This window comes from Rhinatrema bivittatum, chromosome 15 (genome assembly GCF_901001135.1).
Source record: "Rhinatrema bivittatum chromosome 15, aRhiBiv1.1, whole genome shotgun sequence".
Classification (NCBI taxonomy): domain Eukaryota; kingdom Metazoa; phylum Chordata; class Amphibia; order Gymnophiona; family Rhinatrematidae; genus Rhinatrema; species Rhinatrema bivittatum.
Genome location: NC_042629.1, coordinates 11,080,722 through 11,105,620, shown reverse-complemented (window position 1 = coordinate 11,105,620; position 24,899 = coordinate 11,080,722). Strand labels below are relative to the sequence as shown.

General features: G+C 46.2%; 1 protein-coding gene across 1 annotated transcript in view; it reads left to right on the top strand.

Moving 5' to 3' along the window:
- The window catches only part of EPHA6 (EPH receptor A6), a 546,377-nt gene extending 523,048 nt beyond the window's left edge, over positions 1–23,329 (top strand). The window contains exons 16-19 of the mRNA XM_029577739.1: positions 9,340–9,489; positions 18,447–18,640; positions 19,557–19,706; positions 20,357–23,329. Coding sequence (XP_029433599.1) covers positions 9,340–9,489; positions 18,447–18,640; positions 19,557–19,706; positions 20,357–20,471 — 609 coding nt within the window. The 3' untranslated portion in view covers positions 20,472–23,329. The remainder of the gene's footprint in view (positions 1–9,339; positions 9,490–18,446; positions 18,641–19,556; positions 19,707–20,356) is intronic.
- The last annotated feature ends 1,570 nt before the right edge of the window (positions 23,330–24,899 follow it).

The following is a 24,899-nucleotide window of genomic DNA, read 5'->3' as shown; positions in this document are numbered from 1 at the left end:
CCTTTTTAAGGGTTAGCGCCAGCAGTCTGGTTCCATCCTGGTTAAGGTGGAGCCCATCCCTTCGGAAGAGACTCCCCCTTCCCCAAAAGGTTCCCCAGTTCCTAACAAAACTGAATCCCTCTTCCTTGCACCATCGTCTCATCCACGCATTGAGACTCCGGAGCTCTGCCTGCCTCTGGTGACCTGCGCGTGGAACAGGGAGCATTTCAGAGAATGCTACCCTGGAGGTTCTGGATTTAATCTTTCTACCTAAGAGCCTAAATTTGGCTTCCAGAACCTCCCTCCCACATTTTCCTATGTCGTTGGTGCCCACGTGTACCACGACAGCCGGCTCCTCCCCAGCACTGTCTAAAATCCTATCTAGGTGACGCGTGAGGTCCGCCACCTTCGCACCAGGTAGGCATGTTACCAGGCGATCCTCACGCCCACCAGCCACCCAGCTATCTACATTCCTAATAATCGAATCACCAACTATGACGGCCGACCTAACCCTTCCCTCCTGGGCAGTAGGCCTTGGGGAGATATCCTCAGTGCGAAAGGACAATGCATCACCTAGAGAGCAGGTCCTTGCTACAGGATCCTTTCCTGCTACATCTGGTTGGTGCTCTCCCATTATGAGACCTTCTTCCTCCAAGGCAGCACCAGGGCTGCCAGTCTGAAGTTGGGACTGGACTACTATGTCCCTGAAGGTCTCATCTATATACCTCTCTGTCTCCCTCAGCTCCTCCAGGTCTGCCACTCTAGCCTCCAGAGATCGGACTCGTTCTCTGAGAGCCAGGAGCTCTTTGCATCGCGTGCACATGTACAACTTCTCACCGGTGGGTAAAAAATCATACATGTGACACTCGATGCAAAAGACTGGGAAGCCCCCCTCTTGCTGCTGGACTGCTGCCTTCATCTCAATTTTGATCAGTTCCTAGTTAAGTTTTAGGTTGCTATGGGATTAGGAATGTGTCTAAGTTCCTTTAAATGTATTAGTGAATTCACTATATGTCTGGTAGTGGCCTACTGGGGTCTGATCGAATTCTCAATAACGTTTTTGTTGATGGGGTTTTTTTTTTTTTTTTTGGGTTTTTTTTTGTGCAAGTGGCACCTGCCTATAAATTAAGGGATGAGCTTGGGGTGGGTGGGCGAGGGGTGGGAGGGTTGGGAATTACAAACAGTCTAACTTTAGTTAGTCAGCCTGAGTGACTCACAGCTCCCTTGATTAACAAATGTTGTTCCCTATTCAAACCTAATCACACTACCTCAACACCTTTCCAAGGTGAGTAACTGAGCTGAAATATTCAACTTTTTTACTTTGGTATATACTGCTCCTAGCTTATTTCTAGCTTCTGGCTACTTTTTTGTTGGGTTTTTTTTTTTTTTTTTTGTGGTTTTTTTTGTTTTTCAATACAATGCACTCAGTTATTTATTAAATAAAACACTTAGCTCTTTAAAAGTCTGGAGGACACTTTAATAGTCAGGCAGACTTTTTTTAAAAAATAAACACACTACCTACTGCTACCTTATTGACTGACTATTTAAAAATGCAAACAGTCTAACTTGTTTTATTTACTGACTGACTATTAAAGGCACAAACACACAAACACACTAAATAATATTCCCAAATAGTTAACTTTGCCCCAATACTTTTAAAAAAGTCAATGTCAATGTCCCAAGCAAAAACTTACTGATTCCTTTCAGCCACCAGCAAGGTGATCCTCTCCTCTCAGTGTTTCCACTGGAATGTGGGTTACTGAGCTCTTTCCTTCTAATTTATAATGTGCTTCTAAAGTAAATTAGTGCAAAATAATCCCTTAGGAGATGTACACTTCAGTTAGATTTCCTGAGTGACCTTTCAGTTAGATTTCCTGCGTGACCTTTCAGTTAGATTTCCTGAGTGACTCACTGCTGTGCTGATTAACAAAGAATAGCACCTATTCACAAATACACAATAGTACCTATTAACAAAACACACAATCTTCACACTTTTTGTAATGGACGCATATGAACAAAGGCCCAAGGAACCAGATCGATAGTGGAGGCCATGGACCCCAGGACCTGAAGGTACTCCCAGGCCATGGGTAGAGAAAGTGAGAGAAAATTGCGCACTTGTTCCCTGAGTTTGAGCGCCCAAGCATCTGGAAGGAACACTTTGCCTACTCGTGTGTCGAATCATGCTCCCAGGAATTCCAGGATCTGAGATGGCTATAGCCTGCTCTTGGAAAAGATGATTATCCACCCCAGAGAGGTCAGACAACTCAGGACCCTGTCAACCTCCAGCTTGCAGAGAGACTCTGACTTGGCCCGGATGAGCCAATCGTCCAGGTAGGGATGGACCAGAACTCCTTCTCGCTGAAGAGAAGCCGCCACTACCAGCATGACCTTTGTAAAAGTGTGCGGCACTGTGGCAAGACCGAACGGGAGTGCCCGAAACTGGAAATGTTGGCCCAGGATCTCGAACCGGAGATACCTCTGATGTTCGGGTTGAATCGGAATGTGCAAGTAAGCCTCCGTCAAGTCGAGCAAGGCAAGGAATTCGCCAGAGCGAACTGCCGCTATCACTTCTCTCAGGGTCTCCATTCGAAAATGGGGGACCTTGAGGGTCCAGTTGCCTCGCTTGAGATCCAAAATTGGATGAAAGGAGCCTTCCTTTTTGGGGATGATGAAGTAGATGGAATATTGGCCGAACCCACTGATTCATTGTAATCTTGGTCCATTCCTCGAGAAACAGGGACAGCCGTCCACCTAAGTTTGGAACGGAGGAATGGGCTGGCCGTATTTCATAGAGGACTTTGCGGCCGAGTGTTGTTGGCTACCATCCCAGAAGGGCCGATGTCCACGAAAGGAATGAGACCAGGATTGGGATCTGGAAGCATTGCCTCTCAGAAAGGAACCCCATGCTCTACTGTTATATCGACATTGCAGGAAGGAAAGAAGGACTTAGACTGTTTCGGGCAGTCCTCCGGCAGCTTACGAATCTTGCTCTCCCCAAGAGATTTAATAAGCTGCTCTAGGTCCTCACCAAAAAGCAACTGGCCCTTGAAAGGGAGAGTGCCCAACTGCACTTTAGAAGAGGCATCCACTGCCCAATTCCTCAGCCAGAGGAGACACCTGACCAAGACCACGGAAACCATGGCTCTGGCTTGCACCCACAGAAGATCGTAAAGGGCATCAGCCCCATACACAATCACGCCTTTTAGCCGGTCCACCTGTTCTGCCTCTGCAGATGGGAGGTCTTGGGTGCTAAGTAATTGTTGAACCCACCTGAGGCTTGCCCACTGCATGAGACTGCTGCAGATTGTCACCCAGACTCCTAAGGACAAGACCTCAAAGATGCGCTTGAGAACATTCAAGTTTGCGGTCCTGAACATCCTTCAATGCTGTGGCTCCCACTACCAGGATGGTGGTGTGCTTGTTAACCGCAGAGACGGAGGAATCCACCTTGGGTATGTTGAGCATGTCCAGGCAGTCCTCAAAGAGACTCCTAATATTCTCCTAATGTTATCACTGTCTACTCATAATTCCTATTTAAGTTTCTATGTTAAGCCTCGTTGCTGATTTGCAGTTTTCATCACTGTTTACTTACAAGTTCTATGTAAAGCCTTGTTTGCTGATTTCGAAGTTTTACTGTAAACCGATCAGATGTTCTTTACGAAGTTTGGTATATAAAAGCCACAAGTAAGTAAGTAAGTAAATAAATAAATAAAGAGAGGGTAGAGCTTATCCATAGCCCTACCCACTCGGAGTCTCGCCTCTGGCGACTCCCATTCCCGAAGAAGCATCAGCTTGTGCATAGGATGAAATGGGAACGTACGTGGAGAAGCCCTAAGTCCCGCCAGGACTGGGTCCACGTTAGCAGGCATAGCAGCCGTGAGTGTCCTCAGGGGGCACCTCAATTCCCAGCTCCTTCAGAATTAAGGGAATGAGTAATTCCAGTTCCTTCCTTTGAAATAGCAGAGCACTCGAGGGTCATCCCCCTCGAGGGGAGGGGGTTTGGGAAGCAGAGAATCAGGGTCCTGATCCGGATCAGGCACCGGTGGAGGCTTGGGGGGGGGGGGGAGGGTCTGGAGGTGGTAGCACCCCCAGTACCACCCTGACCCTAATGGATCCTTGCCCCTCTGGTGCCGCAGGAAGTTGTGGAGAAGAAACCCACAGACTCTTAGCTGGGGGGGCCCTAGGGGAGGGTCTTCCTCCTCCTGTAGGGTAGCAAGGTAGGATTTGTGCATGAGAAGCGCAAATTCCATGGAGAAGCGAGACTTACTTGCCAGGAGGGCGAGGAGGAGAGGGGGGGAAGGGTCAGGAGCCCCCTCTGGAGAATGAGCAGGGCTCAAATCAGTTGAAGAAATCATAAAATCGGGCTCACCTTTCTCCTGCAGTCCCGATTCAGCATCTGAAACTGTACCCAAAATGGCCGCCATTTGCCAAGCAGGCCACGTGGCGTACAGCCCGACTCCGAGGCGCTGTTTTCACGGGTGCCAAGGAGGGGCCCTCCCCACCCAGCAGACACTCGGAACAAAGCCCGCCGTGGGAGACCCGCGTGGCAGGCTCCCCGCAGGCCGTACAAGCGCTGGGACACGGCATGAGAAGAAAGAAAAAATTACCGCGGAGAAAAAAAACAGCTGAGCCAAGCCCTGCCGGCAAGCGAGTGCAGGGACTGAACTCTGCACGCTGCCAGAGCTGTCTGCTGTCCTTAAACCTTTTGCTGAGAAGCCCGGCTTAACTTTAACTTTTTCTTCTGTCTTTTTTTTTTTCCCAGCAAGAGCAGGGGAATAAACTTCCCTGCCAAAGGCCTGAGGAAGGTACGTCTCGGGGATAGACTGCCAGCAAGGGGGAGTGACTGGACCACCGGGAAATGGGGAGCCTAGGCTGACGATTCAAGGGGCAAAGCCCCCCCTAGGCTCCCAGCAGAGCATGGAGACAGTGCTGTCTCCAAGGGAAAAACAGACAAATCTTTCAACAAGTTTCTTTTTTTTTTTTTTTTTTTTAAATATCATTCAAAACTAATACTTGCTTGATCCTAGTAATGAAAGGTAGGAAAACCCCATAGGGGTTCCAAGTTACTGCCCTGCCCCCTTCCCTCCCCTCCCCCTAGTTATAATATCAGTTACAATGTAAAGCCCTGTTGGCTGAATTTGCTGTTATCTGGAAACCGATGTGATGTCTCGTGCGAATGTCGGTATAGAAAAATGTTAAATAAATAAATATAAGCAGGGGAACCGCAGGTTCAGTTACCTGCATCTGCTGGAGACAGACGAATACTGAGGGATGCAGGGTAGTCTTTGTCCTGGTATAGGATACCCTTTCAGTTTTGGTCTGTCTCCATCTGCTGGACAGGAGGCTCAACCCACGGTCTGGACTGATCCGGGTACATACAGGGAACTACCATTTCATTTGTAATTATCCTTACTCTTTGCCTCATGTACTAGATCAATTGTAATATGTACTAGTACATTTTTCTTGATAGATATCAATGCCTGTGAATACCTCCTCTGTAACCAAGTTTTGTTTGTTGGTTGAGTTATAATTATGAAAGTCACTTAGTAGGCCGTTATGATATAAACGTGGAATGACGGTATATAAAATGTCTAAATAAATATATAAATACATTTATACAGCTGTATGGAATTGTAAAGTGACAGCTCTTTTAGTAGCAGGATGCAGTGAACAGTAATGAAAAGGACATGGAAGCCCTCTGGAATACACCAGAACTGCCTCAACTAGAAAGGCAACCCCCACAGGGAAATTCTGGAGTCTCTTTCATTATTTAAAGTTACAGGCATTTGAAAAGTCATGAGATGAATGAGTTCTGTTATGCTCAGGCTTGTGGACCCTTGGCCGACAAGAGGGTGGTATACCTTTCGGAGGGTCCGTAGGCTCTCTTGTCGGGTGGCGAGGCAGAACAGGAGGCGGGACCAGCTGACCCTTGGCACTGGAGGCGGAGGCGAATACAGAGGCGGTGAAGAGACGAGATGAGGCACTGTGTCTTCACCACTGGTGGTTTGCGGTCCCCCCGGGAGGAGCCCGTAGGGACCCGACCGCTGGGACTTAGGTGGACCTATGGAGGTCAGAGCAACAGTGCAAAGGCCAACTGGAGCTTCGCCCTGAAAGCCCACGGTCCCCCCAGGAGGAGCCCATAGGGACCCGGGCCGCTGGGACTTAGGTGGGCCCTTGGAGACGGAGTCTTGAAGGAGTCCTAGGTCGAGTGCCAGAGGGTCGTCGCTCACCAGTCCGAAGTCGTGCACCAGAGAATCACTGCTTGCCAATCCGAAGTCAGGAACCAGAGAATCACCGTAAGCCAATCCGAAGTTAGGAACCAGAGAATCACCGTAAGCCAATCCAAAGTCAGGAACCAGGAAGACAAAGCAGAAGCCAAGCTCGAAGAACTCACTGAAGCAAGCAGACTGGAAAAAGCTCACAGGAGACGTTGCCAAGTCAAGGAATGAGCAGAGGGAGCCTCCCTATATACTTCCTCTGCTCTGGATCATTGGAAACAGGTGAGTCCAGTTAAAGGGACCAGGTCCCTTTAAATGCAAATGAGTTGATGGCGGCCATCTTGGATCTCATGGCGGTGGCCATCTTGATCTCCCGGTGGAGGAGAGACGCTGATGAAAGCAAGACGGCTTCCCCTGCAGCAGGCAGCACGGCCCGAGTCGGAGCCTTCCCCCGGGGCTTCCTGGCGCTGAGAGTCAGGTAGGGAAACGCGGTCGTGGGGCGCCACGGCCGCGGAGCATAACAAGTTCATGGAGCTCAGACTGGTCACAGAGCCTTTGATTAAGAAGCAGCGCTATCATGGTGCCCGTGACAGATCTTTCTGATTTTGCACAGAATAACAAATAGAATGCTGTGTATTTCTGCCCCACCAGTACGTGCATAGACTTGGGACTTTATAAAATTTTGTATTTTACACACGTACTAATTGTAATAATGCATGTGCAATTACGCAGAGTTAACCACGGGGGCATGTACTCAGTTTCTGAAAATACTTGTGCATGCACTTGGAATCACCAGTTTATCAATGCCCCCACCAGTTCATCCAGACCAAAAAGATGAGTCCAGTTAGCACTTAGCAGTGCAAAAGTGCTCAGATAAGTTTGATAATGAGGGAACATATACCACTTACAAAATGGCAACGTGTGCGTGAATTTCTAAACTCACCCTGAAAGACCCTGAAACTGCTTTTTTTTCCTCTGTTCATTTATGTGTGACTCTGCAAGCATGCACACTCTAGAAGTTTATAAAATATTGTTTACATGATTAAATGCTACTTACACCTGTATATGCTAATTTTACATGTGCAAATCTTGTGTAACTCTTTGACAACTACCTCCATACTGTGTGTGTGTGTGTGTATATATATATACACACTGATGTGAAATTTATTTATTTATTTATTTATTTATTTAAATAATTTATATACCGGAGGTTCCTGTATAATATACATATCACCCCGGTTCACAAAGAACAGTAACTATCGCTACAAATAGCGGTTTACATAGAACAGAATAAAAAAGAAGTTTTACATTGAACAAAAACTAAGTAAACAAGTTTTTACATTGAAGTCAGCATGTGTAAATTTCTGATTGAAAAAAGGAAGAAAATAATAGATCTGAATAACTCGTTGTGGGCTTGAAATGTATTAAAACATTCTTTATTCATATATATTCTATACACAATAAAATAAATGAGCAGTACCTGATATAGTAATAACTAATTAAAATTCTTTTCAAAGTCCTCATGATGATCCACAAAGATATTCACAACATCTCCCCCCTCAAGCTAAGCATCCAGCCTCGTCCACACACATGGGACAGACCCATCAGAAGAGCCTAGAAAGGCACTCTCTATGCCCCCCCCAGCAAAAACATGCTTAAGGAAGCGAGCCCTATCCACAGCGGGTCCCACCCTCTGGAACACTCCTCCACCTGATCTCCAACAAGAACTCTGCCTTCAGACATTCAAAAAAAAACGTAAAACCTGGCTGTTCAGCCAAGCCTTCAACGGAGATTTAAGCTCCTCCTGAAGCTGCCTCCCAGTCTAGGTTATGTCGCACTCTCGAATTAATCCTCCCTGCCCTTTTCAGGGGCGCCCTCTTGCAAACCTAGCGTGCTCTTCTGCTCACATCAGGTTCCTGCCCCCTTATGGCACCCCAGTCCTGTTGGACTCTAACCCTCTATCCTACCTGCTCAAGTTATCCGGTATTTATCCTGTTACTCAGCAGATATCATTTCACAGCCCCTCAAGCTGTGAGCCCTCAACCTAAACTCATCAGCTCCTTATTCTTCCAGGTTCATTTCTTCATTTTATCAAAATAATAATTTTAACTGCTCTGAAGTTATTTATTTCAACTCTGATAGTATTTATCTACTCGATTTTAATTGTTGATTTAATTTATACGGAAGTTATTTCATCTACTTGACTTTATTGTTCCTTGATTTAAATTGTAATTGTAACTGTTCCTTGTATCGCCACCAAGCGACTGTTCTGTGTTTAATGTAAACCAGTGTGATCTGTATTCTATACAGGAACGTCGCTATAGAAGAAATCAAAATAAATAAATAAAGTCTAGTATAATGCACTAAGTTTAATCACAGCACAGTGAAACTTAACATTGTATCAACACAATAAATGGGCGTGAAAATGTGTTACAAAGTCCAAATGAGCAAATGTTCAAGACATAATAAGTTAAAGGTAATGTGACATAATAACACTTCATTACATATAACATAGCTGCTTGTTGTACATGAGCATAGATCAACTATGTGCCAACCCATCAGTCAAGAGCAATTGTTAGATACACAAATACATAGATACAAGGACATAAACATGCATACGTTCCATAGACAAAGCATTAACTGTAATGTGTAGTGTCCCGGGGTGCACACACTAAAAAGCCCCTTGGGGGACACTACACATTACCACATATTTGGATTTTTAGCTTTCCTTTCAAAATAATGTTGGAGGTGGTTTAAAGCATGACTAGCATTCAGTTGCATGTGCAGTAAAAGAGGCCAAAACACTCCTTAAAATAGGTGAGCTCTTGAGAATACAGCACAAATGTATACAATGTTGTACATACAGAAAGCCTCTAACCCTGCTAATTAATGAACCAAAGTCTTTCGGGGTGGGAGGAGCAGTAGTTATCACCTAATGAAGGAGCACACTTACATCTAATAGTTATACCGGAGAGAGAGAAGGTGCAGCTCAGTTGTTGGCAGCTTGCAAAAAGGACTTGCACCATATCCGCTGAAACATCTTTTCATGAATTACTAGAAAGCACGCAGGTGATGTGATAAATCCAAAGGGCCAGAGTACTGCAGTGTCTCATTGTAACCATCGTGTTTTTCTACTTTCCAGGGTGGGAAAATCCCCATCAGATGGACGGCCCCTGAAGCTATCGCCTACAGGAAGTTCTCCTCGGCCAGCGATGCTTGGAGTTATGGGATTGTGATGTGGGAGGTGATGTCCTATGGAGAGAGACCTTACTGGGAGATGTGTAACCAGGATGTAAGTACTGCTCAGTCACTCATGCTATGGGATTCTTGTTAAACCTCTAGAAGTGCTCGATAGATCGGTAGTGCACGCTGCATTCTGCAGGACAAAATCCGACACAGCACCGTACACTGTGAGAAGATCTCAGAAAAGTCACTTGATTGGATACTACTGAGTGAGTGAGATCAAACCTCGTGCAGCTTTCTGAGAGGCAGCCAGAGTGGCTAGCGGGCTACCAGCATGAACAGGGTAATCAGTAGCAGAATGACAGAGGCCATGTTACTTTTGTATGGGGCATTGGTAAAGTCATTGAGGACTATGATGATCCAGCTTGATTACCATATTACACAATTACAATTTTTTCCTGTAGATAGCAGGCTGAATTAGCCATGCTGTCGTGGGATCTGTCAATCAGGTCTGGGAGGCATAGCTACCAAAGTGATGTTAGAGCTTTGCTCTGAGGCTGCGTGTGGTTTCCCACGCTCGGATCGACTCTCCTCAGTCTGATCCATGCGCAGGATTGTGCGCACGGAGCGCCAGACCTCCTCAGTTTTTCACAAAAAAAAAAAAAGAAAAGAAGAAAGAAGAAAAGAAGATGAAGGAAAAGAAGGACCTTCGTCTGTCGGGCTTCAAACCTTGTCCCTGTGGCAATGTCCCGAACCAACGACCATGACAAGTGCTACAGGTGTCTGGGCCCAGACCATCCGATAGTGACTTGTTCAAATTGCAGTAAGATGTCCCCGCGGGCACGTCAACAGCGGACCGAGAAGATGGAGGCCTTAAAATTAGGCCGCATGGGCTCTTATGTCCCACCGTCCGAAGCACGGTCATCGCCAGGGCCATCTTCCAGCGTGCCGCCCCAGCAGCGTCGAGCAGCCTCGGTGGAACCATCCACGTCTTGGGTGGCCAGAGGGGATGCACGCCTAGCACCATCCAGAGGCTGAGACCCCACTCGGGACCGAGTACGGGGCCGAACGGAGTCGCCTGCGTTGACAACACGGCCATTAACTGAGCACGGAGCTCCCAGGCCAAAGACGCACAAGTCAAAGGTGCGTCCGGTGTCAGTTGCCTCAATCGACATGACGCAGACTACGCTTGCGATACCTCCGCGCCCACCGACGCAGACGTCCTCGACGCGGGAAGAGTCGTGCCGGGAGTCGACACCGATACACCGCTCGATGCGTCCTACACCAACGCAATCGCCGAGGCGACCATCGACGCAATCGGCAAGACCACAGTCAACGCAATCGACGCATCCGTTTGAGCCAGCGCATCGACGCAAACAGGACATCTGCTCTATCTTCCACAAAAGGGACGACGCACACGACGCAGGAGACAGCATCGGATGTGTCCCCTTCCATATCCAGATTACAAACACCTTTGGGGGCTGAAAAAGTGTGAGGGCAGGGACGTCTTATCACCCAGGTACCACAAGCCTCCCCAGTGGACCTCTCTGTGGATTCCAGTGAGGATCTAGGACAGGCACACACTCCGCGCTCTCTCTCTTCATCTTCTTCGTCCCTCAGGGTCTATTCGGACCTATCCTCTGTCTCTAAAGCGCGCTCTCATGGTCATAGTTTACAAAAGCCGCTGGCGAAGAAACGAAAGACATTAGCTTCACCGCCGGTACGTAAGGTGGCAGTGCCTCCACCGGACTCAGATATTCTCTTAGCGGCGCTACCGCACCAAGGCGCAACATCTCGTCCAGTCATGCCTCCACCCACTCAAGAGGCATTCTCTAATCTCTCGCTGGCTCTGGAAGAGTTCTTTCAGGTCATGCAGGCTACCTATAAATTACCGATTAGTTCACCGAGTTCCGCACCATCCTCGCACCATGCTTGGCACCTGCCTCGCCTACTCCTGTCACGCCGATGCCAGTGGAGGTGCCCCCTCCAGCCACGGTACTACCACCATGGAATTTGCCTTCTCAACCAGAATTACCGACGGGTCATACCACCACTCCGGACACATCAACGGGATATCCCTCGGAGCCGGAGGAGCAACCGGCTGAGCTGTACTCTCCGCCCAAGGATCTCACTTATCCCAAATTCCTGGAAAAGATAGGAAAGGCTCTCAACCTAGATATACAGAAAGTACCGGATCCTAGGGCGGAAACCCTAGGACTACTAAAGATCTTTGATCTACCAGAGGAACCTACAGCCCTGTCACCACATAAGATTCTTGATTCAGTTCTTGAGCATTTGTGGGAGTCACCTTCCACACTGCCGGCAGTCTCCCAGAAAATGGACCTTTAAGCTTAAAATGCAAAAGTCGTCCTACTACTCACCGACTCAACTACCCCACGCCTCCGTGGTGGTAGGATCTGCTATGTCGCGAGCCAAAAATCGAACATTCATTCCTCCACCCTACCGGGATGGGATTTGAAATCTTTAGACGATTTTGCGAAAAGAACATTTCAAGCATCCATGCTAAACGCCCGGATAGGTCATCATCAGTTTTATATTATCCAGTACATTTACAACTGTATACAGCGCCTAAAACAGGGTTCGGAGGCACAGACTAGCACGACACCGGATCCTGTTATCTTACAGGATGTAGAAGAAGTTATCCGACATCTCCTCCGCACAGTATACAAGAGTTTTGAAGCCTCTTTCAGGATTTCGGTGGGAACTATAGCAGCGTGCAGAATAGCTTGGCTCCGCGCTAGCTCTATCCGACCGGAATTCCATGATAAACTGGCCAACCTGCCCTGCAAGGGGGACAACATCTTTGGGCTGCAGTTCCAGGAGACGATTGCGCATCTAAAAGAACAATCGGTAGCGGTACAATCCCTAACAGCCACTCAGTCCTATCCACCCTCGAGAGGCTACTATACCCCGAACAGGAGATCGTCTTTCCAACAACATCCATACCATCCATTCACTTCATATCGCACGCCACCGCACCAGCCTCCACCACGGCAGCAACCACAAGCCCCTCAAAATCACAGAGGCCATCAACGCCCCCAACGTCCAACAGCACAACAGCCACCTACCACGCCGAAGTCCAATCCATCTTTTTAGACTTCGCTCCGCCACCATCACCAACAGTTTTCGCAGGAGGCATAACAGGTCACCTTCCACAGTGGGAAGCGATCACATCGGATCAGTGGGTACTGGACATCATACGTTCCGGATACCGAATTCCCTTCCTAAGTTTACCACCCCTGCCCCATCTTACATGCAAGGGACCTAGATCCGACCTCGGGCAGTTGCAGAAGGAAGTGTTGACCTTACTCCAACAATAGGCAATCTGTCGAATCCTTCCATCCAACCACAACACAGGGTTCTACTCCCCATATTTCCTCATTCCAAAGAAATCTGGAGGACTCCATCCAATTTTGGATCTCAGGGATCTCAACAAATTCATAATCAAGGAAAAATTCAAGATGATCTCCCTCAAATCCATCCTACCCCTGATTCCTCCCAAGGCATGGATGTGTTCTTTGGATCTCAAGGATGCCTACACTCATATTCCAATGCATCCTTCCTCCTGGCAATACCTATCCTTTCAAGTTCAGGGCCAGCACTTCCAAAACAAGGTGCTGCCCTTTGGCCTCTCGGCGGCACCCAGAGTATTCACCAAGTGCATGGCGGTGGTGGTGGCGTTCCTCCGTCAACGGGGAATAATAATTTTTCCGTATCTGGACGATTGGCTCCTGATAGCATCAGACCCACAGACGCTCCAGAAGAACTTAAAGGACACAATCTGCCATCTCAGCCAGTTGGGCCGTATCGTCAACTACAAGAAATCCCAGCTGTTGCCAACTGAAAGACTTCAGTTCTTAGGAGCCCTGTTGGACACGATACAACACAGAGTGTTCCTACCATGTGACAGAAGGAACACGATGTGTCAACTTTTCCGCAGTTTATGTCATACACAGACTCCTTCGGCACAGCAAATTCTCACAGTGCTGGGCCACATGGCAGCGGCCATTCATGCGGTCCCTTCAACCAGACTACACATGCGCCACATTCAATGGGATCTCAAACGTCAATGGCACCAACATTCTCATCCATTGACAATGAAGGTGTCTCTCACTGTTATTGATCACCCTAGCTGCATACAAATCCGCCCTCCACTTCTACAGGAACTCAACCCTACAAACAAAAAGAGATTTTTACGCTCTTAGAATCCATGACCTAGTATTTGACGCGAAGGCCCTATTCTCATACGTATCTGATCTCACAAAAACCTCCACCCCGCCCATCCCAGATGACCAAGCATAATCTAAAGTGTTGAATATGGTTGAATAAGGCACTTGCCTCCTTTTTCCAAAGCAAAATATCCAACCTTCTAACACGCCTACCCCCCAGCTCCACACCACCTCTCTACTTCACCTCCTCTCTTTCTTACAAAGGAGCATCACTTGAATCTTTTGAACCCATATCCGCCTTAGAGATTGAAACTATATTAAAGAGAATGAAGCCCTCTACCCCATCCATCCGACCAAGCTACTTCTATTGGTACCGGACACTATCTCCAAGCACCTGGCGGATATTGTAAACTGCTCTCACAAGGAATCTTCCCTGACGCACTAAAACTCGCCACCTTCAAACCACTTCTTAAAAAACTGAACCTCGACCCTAAGGACCCCAACAACTTCTGCCCTATCTCCAACCTGCCTTTCGTTGCCAAGATCATGGAAAAACTGGTCAACACCCAACTCACAGACTATCTTGAAAACCATAAAATACTTTACCCAACGCAATATGGATTCCGAAAATCTCTAAGCACCGAAACCCTACTCATCTCCATCACAGTCCAACTCATCATGGGATTGGACAAAGGACTCCTTCCTGCTAGTGCTCCTCGACATCTCGGCAGCGTTCGACACGGTGAACCACTCTATCCTCCTAAATCGTCTATCCGACATTGGGATAACAGGATCGGCGTTCAAATGGTTCGACTCCTTTCTCAGTAGCAGAGGTTACAAAGTCAAAATCAATAACAAAGAGTCCCCACGCATTAATTCTTCTCTAGGAGTACCCCAGGGCTCCTCCTTGTCTCCCACCCTCTTCAACATCTACCTCCTTCCCCTCTGCCAGCTGCTAACAAGCCTAAAACTAAAACACTACCTTTACGCAGACGATGTACAAATCCTGATCCCTATAACTGAATCCATTACGAAAACACTCAAGTTCTGGGACAACTGCCTCCAAGCCATCAACCTCTTACTCACCAGCCTAAACCTGGTACTTAACTCCGCCAAAACGGAACTCCTCCTTATATCCCCCGAACACAGTGATACCCTCCAGCCAACCCTCCCCAACACACTAATTACACAAGCAAGAGATCTCGGAGTAATAGTGGACAAACATCTAAACTTAAAGAAGTTTGTTAACCACACAACCAAGGTCTGCTTCTATAAACTACAGATGCTAAAAAGACTCAAACCCCTTCTACATCTTCACGACTTCAGATCAGTCCTCCAGGCCATCTTATTCTCCAAGATAGACTATTGCAATTCCATTCTACTAGGTCTCCCTGCCTCCTCCACCAAACCTCTCCAGATGCTCCAAAATGCAGCCGCCAGAATCCTAACAAACACCAACAGAAGAGAGCACATTATGCCCGTCCTTAGAGATCTACACTGGCTACCAATAACCTTCAGAACAAATCCCTTACCATCATTCATAAAACCATTCACCACCAGGTATCCATCGACTTGCAACTCCCACTCAGACCCCACACTCCCTCTAGACCTATCAGGGAAGCCCACCCTACCAAAGCCTCCCATCTATCTTCCACTAGAGAACAGGCCTTCTCAACGGCAGGACCAACAATCTGGAACGCTATCCCCCCCGATCTCAGACAGGAACCCTGCTTGTTGTCTTTTAGAAAAAAACTTAAAACCTGGCTCTTTCAACAAGCCTTCCTCTAACCCAGTCCTACATCATGTACTAAGGCCTTCCATCTAAGGCATTCCATCTCAGGCTTTGCAACTGACCATTGCACGCCATCTCAAACATTGTAAATGATTTGCTATAGTTACCGAGTTTCCTATCTACTATAGCTTCTTCATCTTCCAAGTTCCACTACCCTTGTTTTATTGTAACTTTTGCCTTTTCATTGTGGTTAATGTTCTGGTTTATGTTAAATCCCCCTGTTCCTTGTAAACTGATATATGACCTGTATCATGAATGTCGGTATAAAAAAGTACTAAATAAATAAAATAAATAACATGGGCCCTCGAGGAGCGAATACCAGTTCCTATCTGTAATCTGAAAGTAAAGAAAAAGAGCGATGCCCCCAAGGAGCGGGTACCTCAGTTAAGTCTGAGGAGGCAGAGTAGCTTGGGGGAAGTAGTCCGTAGGTAGCGAGACACATTCCCATTCCCAACCCCTTGCTAACTCAGTTAGATAGCAAAATAGAGACATTTAAATATTGGAAGCAGATAACGTCATCTCAGGGGGACGCCCCTGAGGTTTGCGCCCTTGCTGGTACTTCAATCAGAGCATGCGCGTGCCCTAGGTCTTCAGGCAACATGGTGGATCTGCAATATTGAACCGGTCCAGGGACGCCGGAGGGAGGCGGCATGGAGATGCCGCGGCAGCCAGCCATCCATCAGACCTGGAGGGAGTCGCCACAGAGGTAAAGAGGGCGGAGTGAGGACGTCGAGTAGCGATGGTCACAACACTCACCAGAGCCATGTGCAATGAACTCAACTGGTGGCTTCGCAAGAGAACGCTCAGCAAGGGTGCTCCATTCTTACCTCACAATGCCGTTCTCACCACGTATGCCTCCCGCAAGGGATGGGGAGCGCACTTAGATCACCTGCAGACTCAGGGTCTGTGGACTCAACGGGAACAATCACATCAAATCAACCTATTAGAACTTCAAGCAATACGCTATGCCCTACAGGCTTTTGTCTCTCACCATCAAGGTCATCGAGTGATGGTCTACACAGACAATCACGTGGCCATGTTTTACATCAACAAACAAGGCAGCTCAGGCTCATGGATCCTCTGCAAGGAAGCCCTAACCATTTTCTCATGGGCAGACACACACACTCAATTCAGTTATAAGCAACTTACCGGGAATCTCCAACACCAGGGCCGACAGACTGAGCAGAGTATTTCACCCTCACGAATGGTCTCTCAACCCAGTCATAGTAGACATATTCCACAGGTGGGGAACACCGACAATAGACCTCTTCGCAACAGAGGCCAACAGGAAATGACCCCGCTTCTGCTCGGTCTGGCCGAGCCAGTACAGGATCTCCCAGGATGCCTCTCTCATTCCGTGGACGGAAACATTAATGTATGCTTTTTCGCCCATTCCTCTTATTACCAAGACATTACAAAAATGCATGCAGGACGAGGCACAACTAATTCTAATAGCACCTGCGTGGCCACGTCAACCGTGGTACAAGCACCTGCTATAGCTGTTCACAGCGGAGCCATTCCGCTTACCAAATCAGGAAGACCTCCTATCGCAAGAAGAAGGTTCTCTTCTACACCCGCTCCAAGCCTCCCTACATCTAACGATGTCAAACGGGGCGGACCCCCTCACATGCCCCCCGGACATTCTTCTTGCGTACCTACACACATTGCATGTAGCTGGCCTAGCCACAGCTTCTGTCCGAGTCCACCTGAGTGCTATAGCTGTGTTTCATCGGCTACATGAAGGACATCCGATATCTCATCATCCAATGGTATCATGAATCCTCGGAGGTCTTACTCACCTGCAACCTCCAGTAACAAAACCCCCCGTGCCATGGAACTTCAACCTCGAACTAGAACAATTCATGCTGGCTCCGTTTGAACCAAATGCCTTACTTGGAGAGTGGTTTTTCTGGTTGCAATCACTTCAGCTTGTCGAGTTAGTGAGTTACAAGCCTTAGTACATTATGCTCCCTTATCTCCAGTTTCACCACAATAAGGTGGTCCTTCGAATGCATCCTACCTTTCTACCGAAGGTGATTTCTCAATTTCATCTCAATCAATCTATTGAATTACCTACTTTCTGTCCGAAACCACATCGGAACAAAACGGGAGAAACTTCTACACACTTTAGACTGCAAGAGGGCATTGGCTTACTATAAACAACGAACCCACTCCCCTGACAGAGTCTCACAGCTGTTTGTCTCTTTCAATCCAAATGCCCCAGGACAACCAGTGGCTAAATGAACAATTTCCAGTTGGATTACTCAATGCATACTGTTCTGCTACAACAAAAGGCAGATCGACTTACCGTCTCGTCCTACGGCTCACCAGCTCCTACAGCTCACCAGCTTCTCTGGCTCATTTGAAACATGTTCCACCACTGGACATATGCAAAGCAGCCACATGGGCATCTCTTCATACATTCACCTCACATTACTGCTTGGACCAGCAGATAGTGGATTATGCCAAATTGGGACAAGCATTATTGCATTCATTAAAGGAGCCACAGGAGAGGTCGACTGACACATAATGGGTCACACGCTGCACGTAAGATACTAACTAAAATGATACCATGCAGCATGTTGAGGAGCTTCGGACTCCCATGACAGCATGGCTAATTCAGCCTGCTATCGATGGGAAAAAGCAAGTTTGCTTACCGTAAACGGTGTTTCCGTAGATAGCAGGATGAATTAGCTATGTTGACCCACCCACCTCCCTGCACAGTCGACTGTCGTATCTACGACCAAGCTTGCTTTATCACAGACTGAGGAGAGTCGATCCGAGCATGGGAAACCACGCGCAGCCTCAGAACAAAGCTCTGACATCACTCTGGTAGCTCCACCTCCTGGACCTGATTGACAGATCCCACGACAGCATGACTAATTCATCCTGCTATCTACGGAAACACCATTTACGGTAAGCAAACTTGCTTTTTCTTAGACATACTCAAAATATTATGATTGTGTAATTTTCTTTTCTTCTACCACTGGCTTCTCTTTCACATAACAAGCACATAAAATGTTGACATTGTATCCCTGTGTCAGTAAGTATAATGTATATCCCATTTTATGCTGCTACCTTTAGGTCATTTTGTCAATAGAAGAAGGCTATAGGCTTCCAGCTCCCATGGGCTGCCCGGTCTCACTCCATCAACTGATGCTCCACTGCTGGCACAAGGAGAGGAACCACAGGCCCAGATTCTTGGATATTGTCAGCTTTCTAGACAAACTGATCCGCACCCCCGGCAGCCTTCATACACTGGTGGAGGATATACTCGGGTAGGCTTTCAGATGCTCAACTTTCTGTCATAATCATAAGCTAGATTTGTCAGAGAATACAGAAGATGTCCTACAATAGCTCAGGAAGGTGGAACTTTATTTCACTGTAAAGTTGAAAGTTGTCAATTCTAGCTGAATGGGGAAGAGGGGTTTACTGTACAGCATAAATATATTTTATCAGTAATTAGGAAAATGGTTGACTGTATTTCTGTTAGGGACCTGAACACCCAAGGGTGTTCAGGATATCTATCTGGCAGCGAGCCATGGGATACATCTAATGCAGAGGTTCTCAACCTTTTTCCTATCGGGGCACACCTACCAGATGGTTCTCACATGCGTGACACACTGAACACATGATCGTCATGGGGCTAAATGTAAACATGAACTCTGCATCCACAGGAACCTCCCTGATCCCCCAACAATGGGTGCAGAATAGGCCAATCCTCATTCAATTTATCATACAAAAAAGATATTTTTTGTATGATAAATTGATCATAAGGAGGTGCAATAGCCCTCCTTATGATCAATATCGTGGGGTTTTCCTATCGTTTTGGGGGAGCCCCCAATTTCTGACGATTTTTAAAATATCGACGATATTTTCAATCATCCGAAGCCCAATTCACATCCCTACTGTTTTCACCTTCCTGAAGATGATTCAGGGTTTCTAAGCAGGCAAACCCCAGCTGGGCCAAAATCACTGCCTTTACTGGATATTAGGGGTTTTATGTATCTTTGCTGCAGGTTGTTTGATGATTTCCCTATGGTTTATCATTTTGTTTGTGTTAGACTAAGCAACCTTCTCAGGTACCAGTTTGGGCCTTTGCTTATTGTGCCAGTTATCCCAAAGCATCCTCCGGTGTACCTGCCATTCTTTCTTGCCTTAATTGTCACAGCTTATGGGTTGTTGTTTCTGCAGGATCCCAGAATCACCTGGTGACGTTCCAGAGTACCCGGTGTTTGTCTCTGTGACTGATTGGCTAGACTCCATAAAGATGGGCCAGTATACGACTAACTTCCTGGCAATGGGATTTACATCCTTGGATTTGGTTTCTAGAATGAGCATTGAGTAAGTATGTTGCTTTTTGTTACATTGTTCACCTTGCTGTCAGGTCTAACCATTACTGGCACCTTTCCCTGGGACTCACTAATCCAGGCACAGGATCTCGCTAGTTTTTCATGCTCTACTGTTGTCACTTGCCCTATTCACAAAGGATTCATCTAAATTGCCTAAGATTCACAGCAAACACTGCATACCTAAAAGCTCAGATCCTCAACAGCTAACCAGATGTTTAATTGTGGCTCATTGAACAAGAACAGTCTGAAAACTAATGGTGCTGACAATGCCCCTCTAGAAGGAAAAGTGATTGACTCAAGCAGCATTACTTATGCAACATCCATGGCAAGTCTTAGGACTGCGGAATAACAAGCTGCTGCTCGCCATACGTCTCCTCTCTCTTGCATGCTATACACCCAGGGGACCCAACCAATCCTCGAGAGCCACAAACAGATCTAGATTTCAGGATAACCACAAAGAAAATGCACTGCCTCTCTCTCATGCATATTCATGGGGAATAGCCTGAAAACCTAGTATGTCTGTAGCTGTTGAGGACTGGACTTGGCCACCCCTGCTAAAAACACTAGCATCATTCAGATGAAGGGTTATTGTTTGGGATAATGCTCATAATGTGCTGAACCCACTTCTTTTCCCCCTTGTAGTGACATTAGAGGAATTGGAATTGCACTCATCGGACACCAGAGGCGAATAGCGAGCAGTATACAGACTTTACGACTACAGATGATGCATATCCAGGAGAAGGGTTTTCATGTATGAGACTTAATGGAAGTAACTGTGTTATGTGCCTCAGCATTTTTAAAAGGGAAGATCCTTTTACAGCCCATCCTTCTCCTTTCCTGGCCTCCAGCTCTTCTGTTCAGGTGGCAACATCACATTTTGCATCTACACACCAGCCCGGGGATTTTAATCATCTTGCATAAATCCTTCGTCCGTTACCAGCCAAGAAGATTCTGGCCTGCCCCAAGATTACTGTACCACCTGGCTGAATGGCTCTGGGCGGACCTGAAGCTCCGAAACTTCTCCAAACATAGAACAGCCCGCTTGATTTGGTGTGGCTTCCTTATTGATGTACTTAGAGTTTGATGGTAGATCAAAAAGTAATTGACTTTTTTCCATGTTTTGTGACCACGTAGCTTCCAATTCAAATGTGCAATCAAAAAAAAAGATACATATATATGTATATACAGATATATATATATATATATATATATGAATTTTCTAGCTAACTGAAACCAACATATGGGTCTTACTGTTAACTTATTTTGTAAGAGTTTAACTACTGATAAAGCAGGTGCCTGAAAAACAATTGGAATCTCTGCAGATTTGACAATTTCATGTAGCTGCTTCTGCGAATATTTGAGGGTAGAAAGAATTGTGCTTTTAATCTTCCTGAAGCCTGGGGCAGAAATGCAAAACTAGCAACTCTATATTCTTGTATCTTTTATATCCTAGTAAGGCAAAAGCAATTGCTCCCCCCTTTCCTATTTCTTACTAAACCCATGCCTCACTACTACTTTCAAAGGTTCCTCCATAGAAGGGGTGTGTGGCATTGCCTACTGCTGCAAGATAGTCAGATGGGAGAGAAGACAGCAGGAGAATTTTTCTACCCTATGCTGTCTTTTGCCCACTTTTATGTATTTTTGGTCAGAATTAGTAGCGCATGAAGAAAACTAAGTCGAATTCTTAACTGGGTATTTATTTGTAACAGATCTTGAAAAGCAGACCTCGTTCACAGCTGCACTTGTGTGCATGGACACATTTCCAAAAGATTGATATGCAGCAGTGGTAACATTTTGCACATTAGGGTTTTTGTTTTTTTTCTTAACAACAAAAAAGCTAACCTGAGCAAGCCATGGTGCTCTGTGGAACCTGAAGTCCATTCTGTGCACCAAATCCTGGCATCCAATTACAAAAAGAAAACGCAGACAACAGTTTGGCAAGTCCCTCGCCTACTGCAGTCATTTCTAACGTCTTACAATTTTGCAGCTGTCAACCCCCGGAGAATTCCTTCGCTTCTGCTGCCAGTCTTGTCATGCCACTTGCCCACAGCTGAAACATGACGTCTGCAGAGGCCAGAGCTGCCACACCACACACCTGATCCCAGTGACGCGCCCTGTCTCTCTTTTTATTCTGTGCTTTATAAAACAAATGGTATTTATTTTTAGAAAGGACGATAAATGATTGTAGAAATTTTAAAAAGAAGCGAACAGTCTGAAAGTTCTATCTAGATTGTATTAAATACTAGTTTCCTCCAGGAATAGTTATGACAAATGTGAACTTACTGTCGGTCTGTACTTGTAGTATCAATGAATCTAATTAGGTAACTGGTTGGAAATGAGAGGATGCGTAGAGGTAAGAAGGGTTATGAGAAGGATCAAAAAGCATTATATTCTGGGTCATTCAGAGGAAAAGTGTTAACCCTTGGGGTAAAAGCAAGTTTATCTCCCAAGGAAAAGAACGTCTTCAGCCTTTCAATATTAATATTGTGTGGGAATCAACTTTGTATCTATTGAGAGCAATCACTTGGCACAGTAACCCTGCAGTCAATAATGGCATTGTGTGTGTATATGTACACACTGTCATAGGAAGATTTAAACAAGCTGAGATATTCAGTGTGAAAAGAGACTGAGCACACTAAAGCAATTCCTCTTAGTTTGTTATCCCAGTATCTTCCTGCAGTACAAAGACCAAGGACAGTTTATTGTGCACATGACAAACACTTCAGACAACATTAAGCAGTCAAATCAAGTGCTATTCCAACACCGAAAGCTTAAGCTGATTTGACTTTTGTGAAATGCTGTGCAAGCAGCCTCCCCCTTTCCTTTTTCTAAGGAGCACCAGCTAGCGTGCCCTCCTGGGGCTTCCCTCACCCCCATGGACAATACTACCTATGTATAAAAATGGCTCTTCTCAGAGCTCCTCACCACACTCCACCTCGTAGGCCTTCTAAGCTGCTTCATTTATCCATGAGAAACTGCAAAGCAACAGCAAGGAGAGAGAATCCAGCTGAAGTGCTTTCTGCAAATAGTTTTCCTTCCTCTGGGAATCTCTTACCCTTCTTTTTTTTTTGCGAAGTTTACTCCTGCAACTAGGCAGTGATTTTTTGCTTCTTTTCTATTCAGTTTTCCCCGCTTCAGCCACACATGACCAGGGGAAAGTTGCAGCCCCCAGCAGGACCGTTTCTGTATAACTTCATACACTATTGGGACTTTTTCTCCTTTGTATTCACACTTTATTTATTTGAAAGCTGTTCTTTTAAGAAAAAAGAAAGTTTCCTTTCCTCTCTGAATATGATGTACCATGTGAATCTTCCAGTGCAGGCATGATTACCACGGAAACATTTAACTGAACCCTCCACTCTCCCACCAAGGAAGTTTCTCTGGTAAATCTCTTCAGATATGGATACGCCATCAGTGTGCTGAAAGTAATACTGTGTTTAGCAAACCTATCTGCTGAGCAACACAAAAAAAAAGTTTTGTACAAAGTACAAGTTACTGACTATTACTCTATTTTATTTTTCTATTATTTCCTAAAGAGGCATTACTGGGCCTTACAAATAGTGTAAGCCTGTTTATTAAGATATTTATTAGCAAATAAAAGTTACAGTTCTGGTGGTTGTGCCCAGCATGTGTCTTTCCTTCTTCACCTTGTCAGTATATATACACACAGGTCCGGCAGTGGAAGTTCCTGCTCCCAATTTTGCCTGCTGCACTAAATGTTTTCACCCTGTCGGGCCTGGGAAAGCTAAGTGAGAAGGTGGCCTATCAGCTTCAGGGACACAGGCAGATGGTAGAGGTAGGATCGGAACTTGGAGCCATGTTTCAAGTTAGGAGGGCAATCCAAGCAAATCTCTTGATCTTCATGTTCCTTTTTATTTGATTTATATTCCACCTTTCAGGCACTTTAAAGTGGGTTACATTCAGATACTGTAGATATTTCATGAGTTTACATTCCCTATGGACATCTTAGTCACTGTTTTTCAGGGTAAGTACATCAGTCTGCCTTTATCATCACCAGAGGAAGAAGGGATGAACAGAGAGCAGCACAGCTTGTCCTAGCCTTTACTGCTCCCTTGTAAATGTCATAAGAGCTGGACAGTTTTACCACACTCTTCGGTGGCATGATACAAGCAGCTTGCATAAGAAATTGTCCTTCAAATCTTTCATCTGAGTTTCTATGAGTGGGAAACAGTCTTGGTCCGTGTGTTTGCTGCTCAATAAACATTACTGCTTCCTATTATCCCACAATGAAGCTGGCTATAGATATAGAACAGCACGTCCTTTAGCCTCCTGTTATCAGACGTCCGCTAGCTCCTTATTCTTCAGCATCATGAGGAGGCCTGCACTCCATCAGCTCTTCTCTAATTAGGCCAGGAGGGAATTTGACAGAATCTGTTCTCCTGTGTTTCTTCATTATTTACCTCTTCAAGACTGTACAGTGCAGAGCTGCAGTGACTAAAAGTTGACAGAGCAGAAAGCATATCCTGTGTGTGGATATATCAAACTGTAGTAAGTAGAAGTCAGAAGAGCATTTGTGTGTGTTAATGTGAAATGATGACCCTTGTTTTAAATCTTTTAAAGTGTCATGAAGCAGAGCCGACCTGCATCACAATGGGGCAATCTTTCCCCGTTCTCAGAGCCCTGCTTCTGCTCCAGCCTCCCATCTTCCTCCAGACTGCTCAGACAGAAGAGAGGGACCATATTTAAAAAGGGCAGCAGACAGTTTCTTGGTTCCCTCTTCATTTGTGGTCTGTTAGCACCAGCGAGGAGTTTGTTGTTCAAGTCTGAATTATATTAGAGAGGAGAATGTGTTTATTTTTTGGCTAAGCTAGTGGGGTTCTCGTTAATACTCTGGAATGCCTGGAAATAAAGGTTAGCAATTACTTCTTGACCAGCTGGGCCCCGAGGAAGAGTCAGCGCCAGAAAATAAGGGGTAGATTTTATAAAGTGCACGCTTCCCAGCATGCACACATGGACACATGCACATTATTAAATGCGTGGGCCGAGCGCACATGTGCACCACATTTTATAATCCACACGCCTATGTGTGGGCGGCGCACGTAAGGGGCGGACTTCTGCAATTTCCACGCGGCGACGCATTCCGGCCCTTCCCCTCCCCCTTTCCCTCTCCTCTCCTCCCCACCCCCAAACCCTACCTTTTTTTTTTTTTCTGTTTCACAACTTA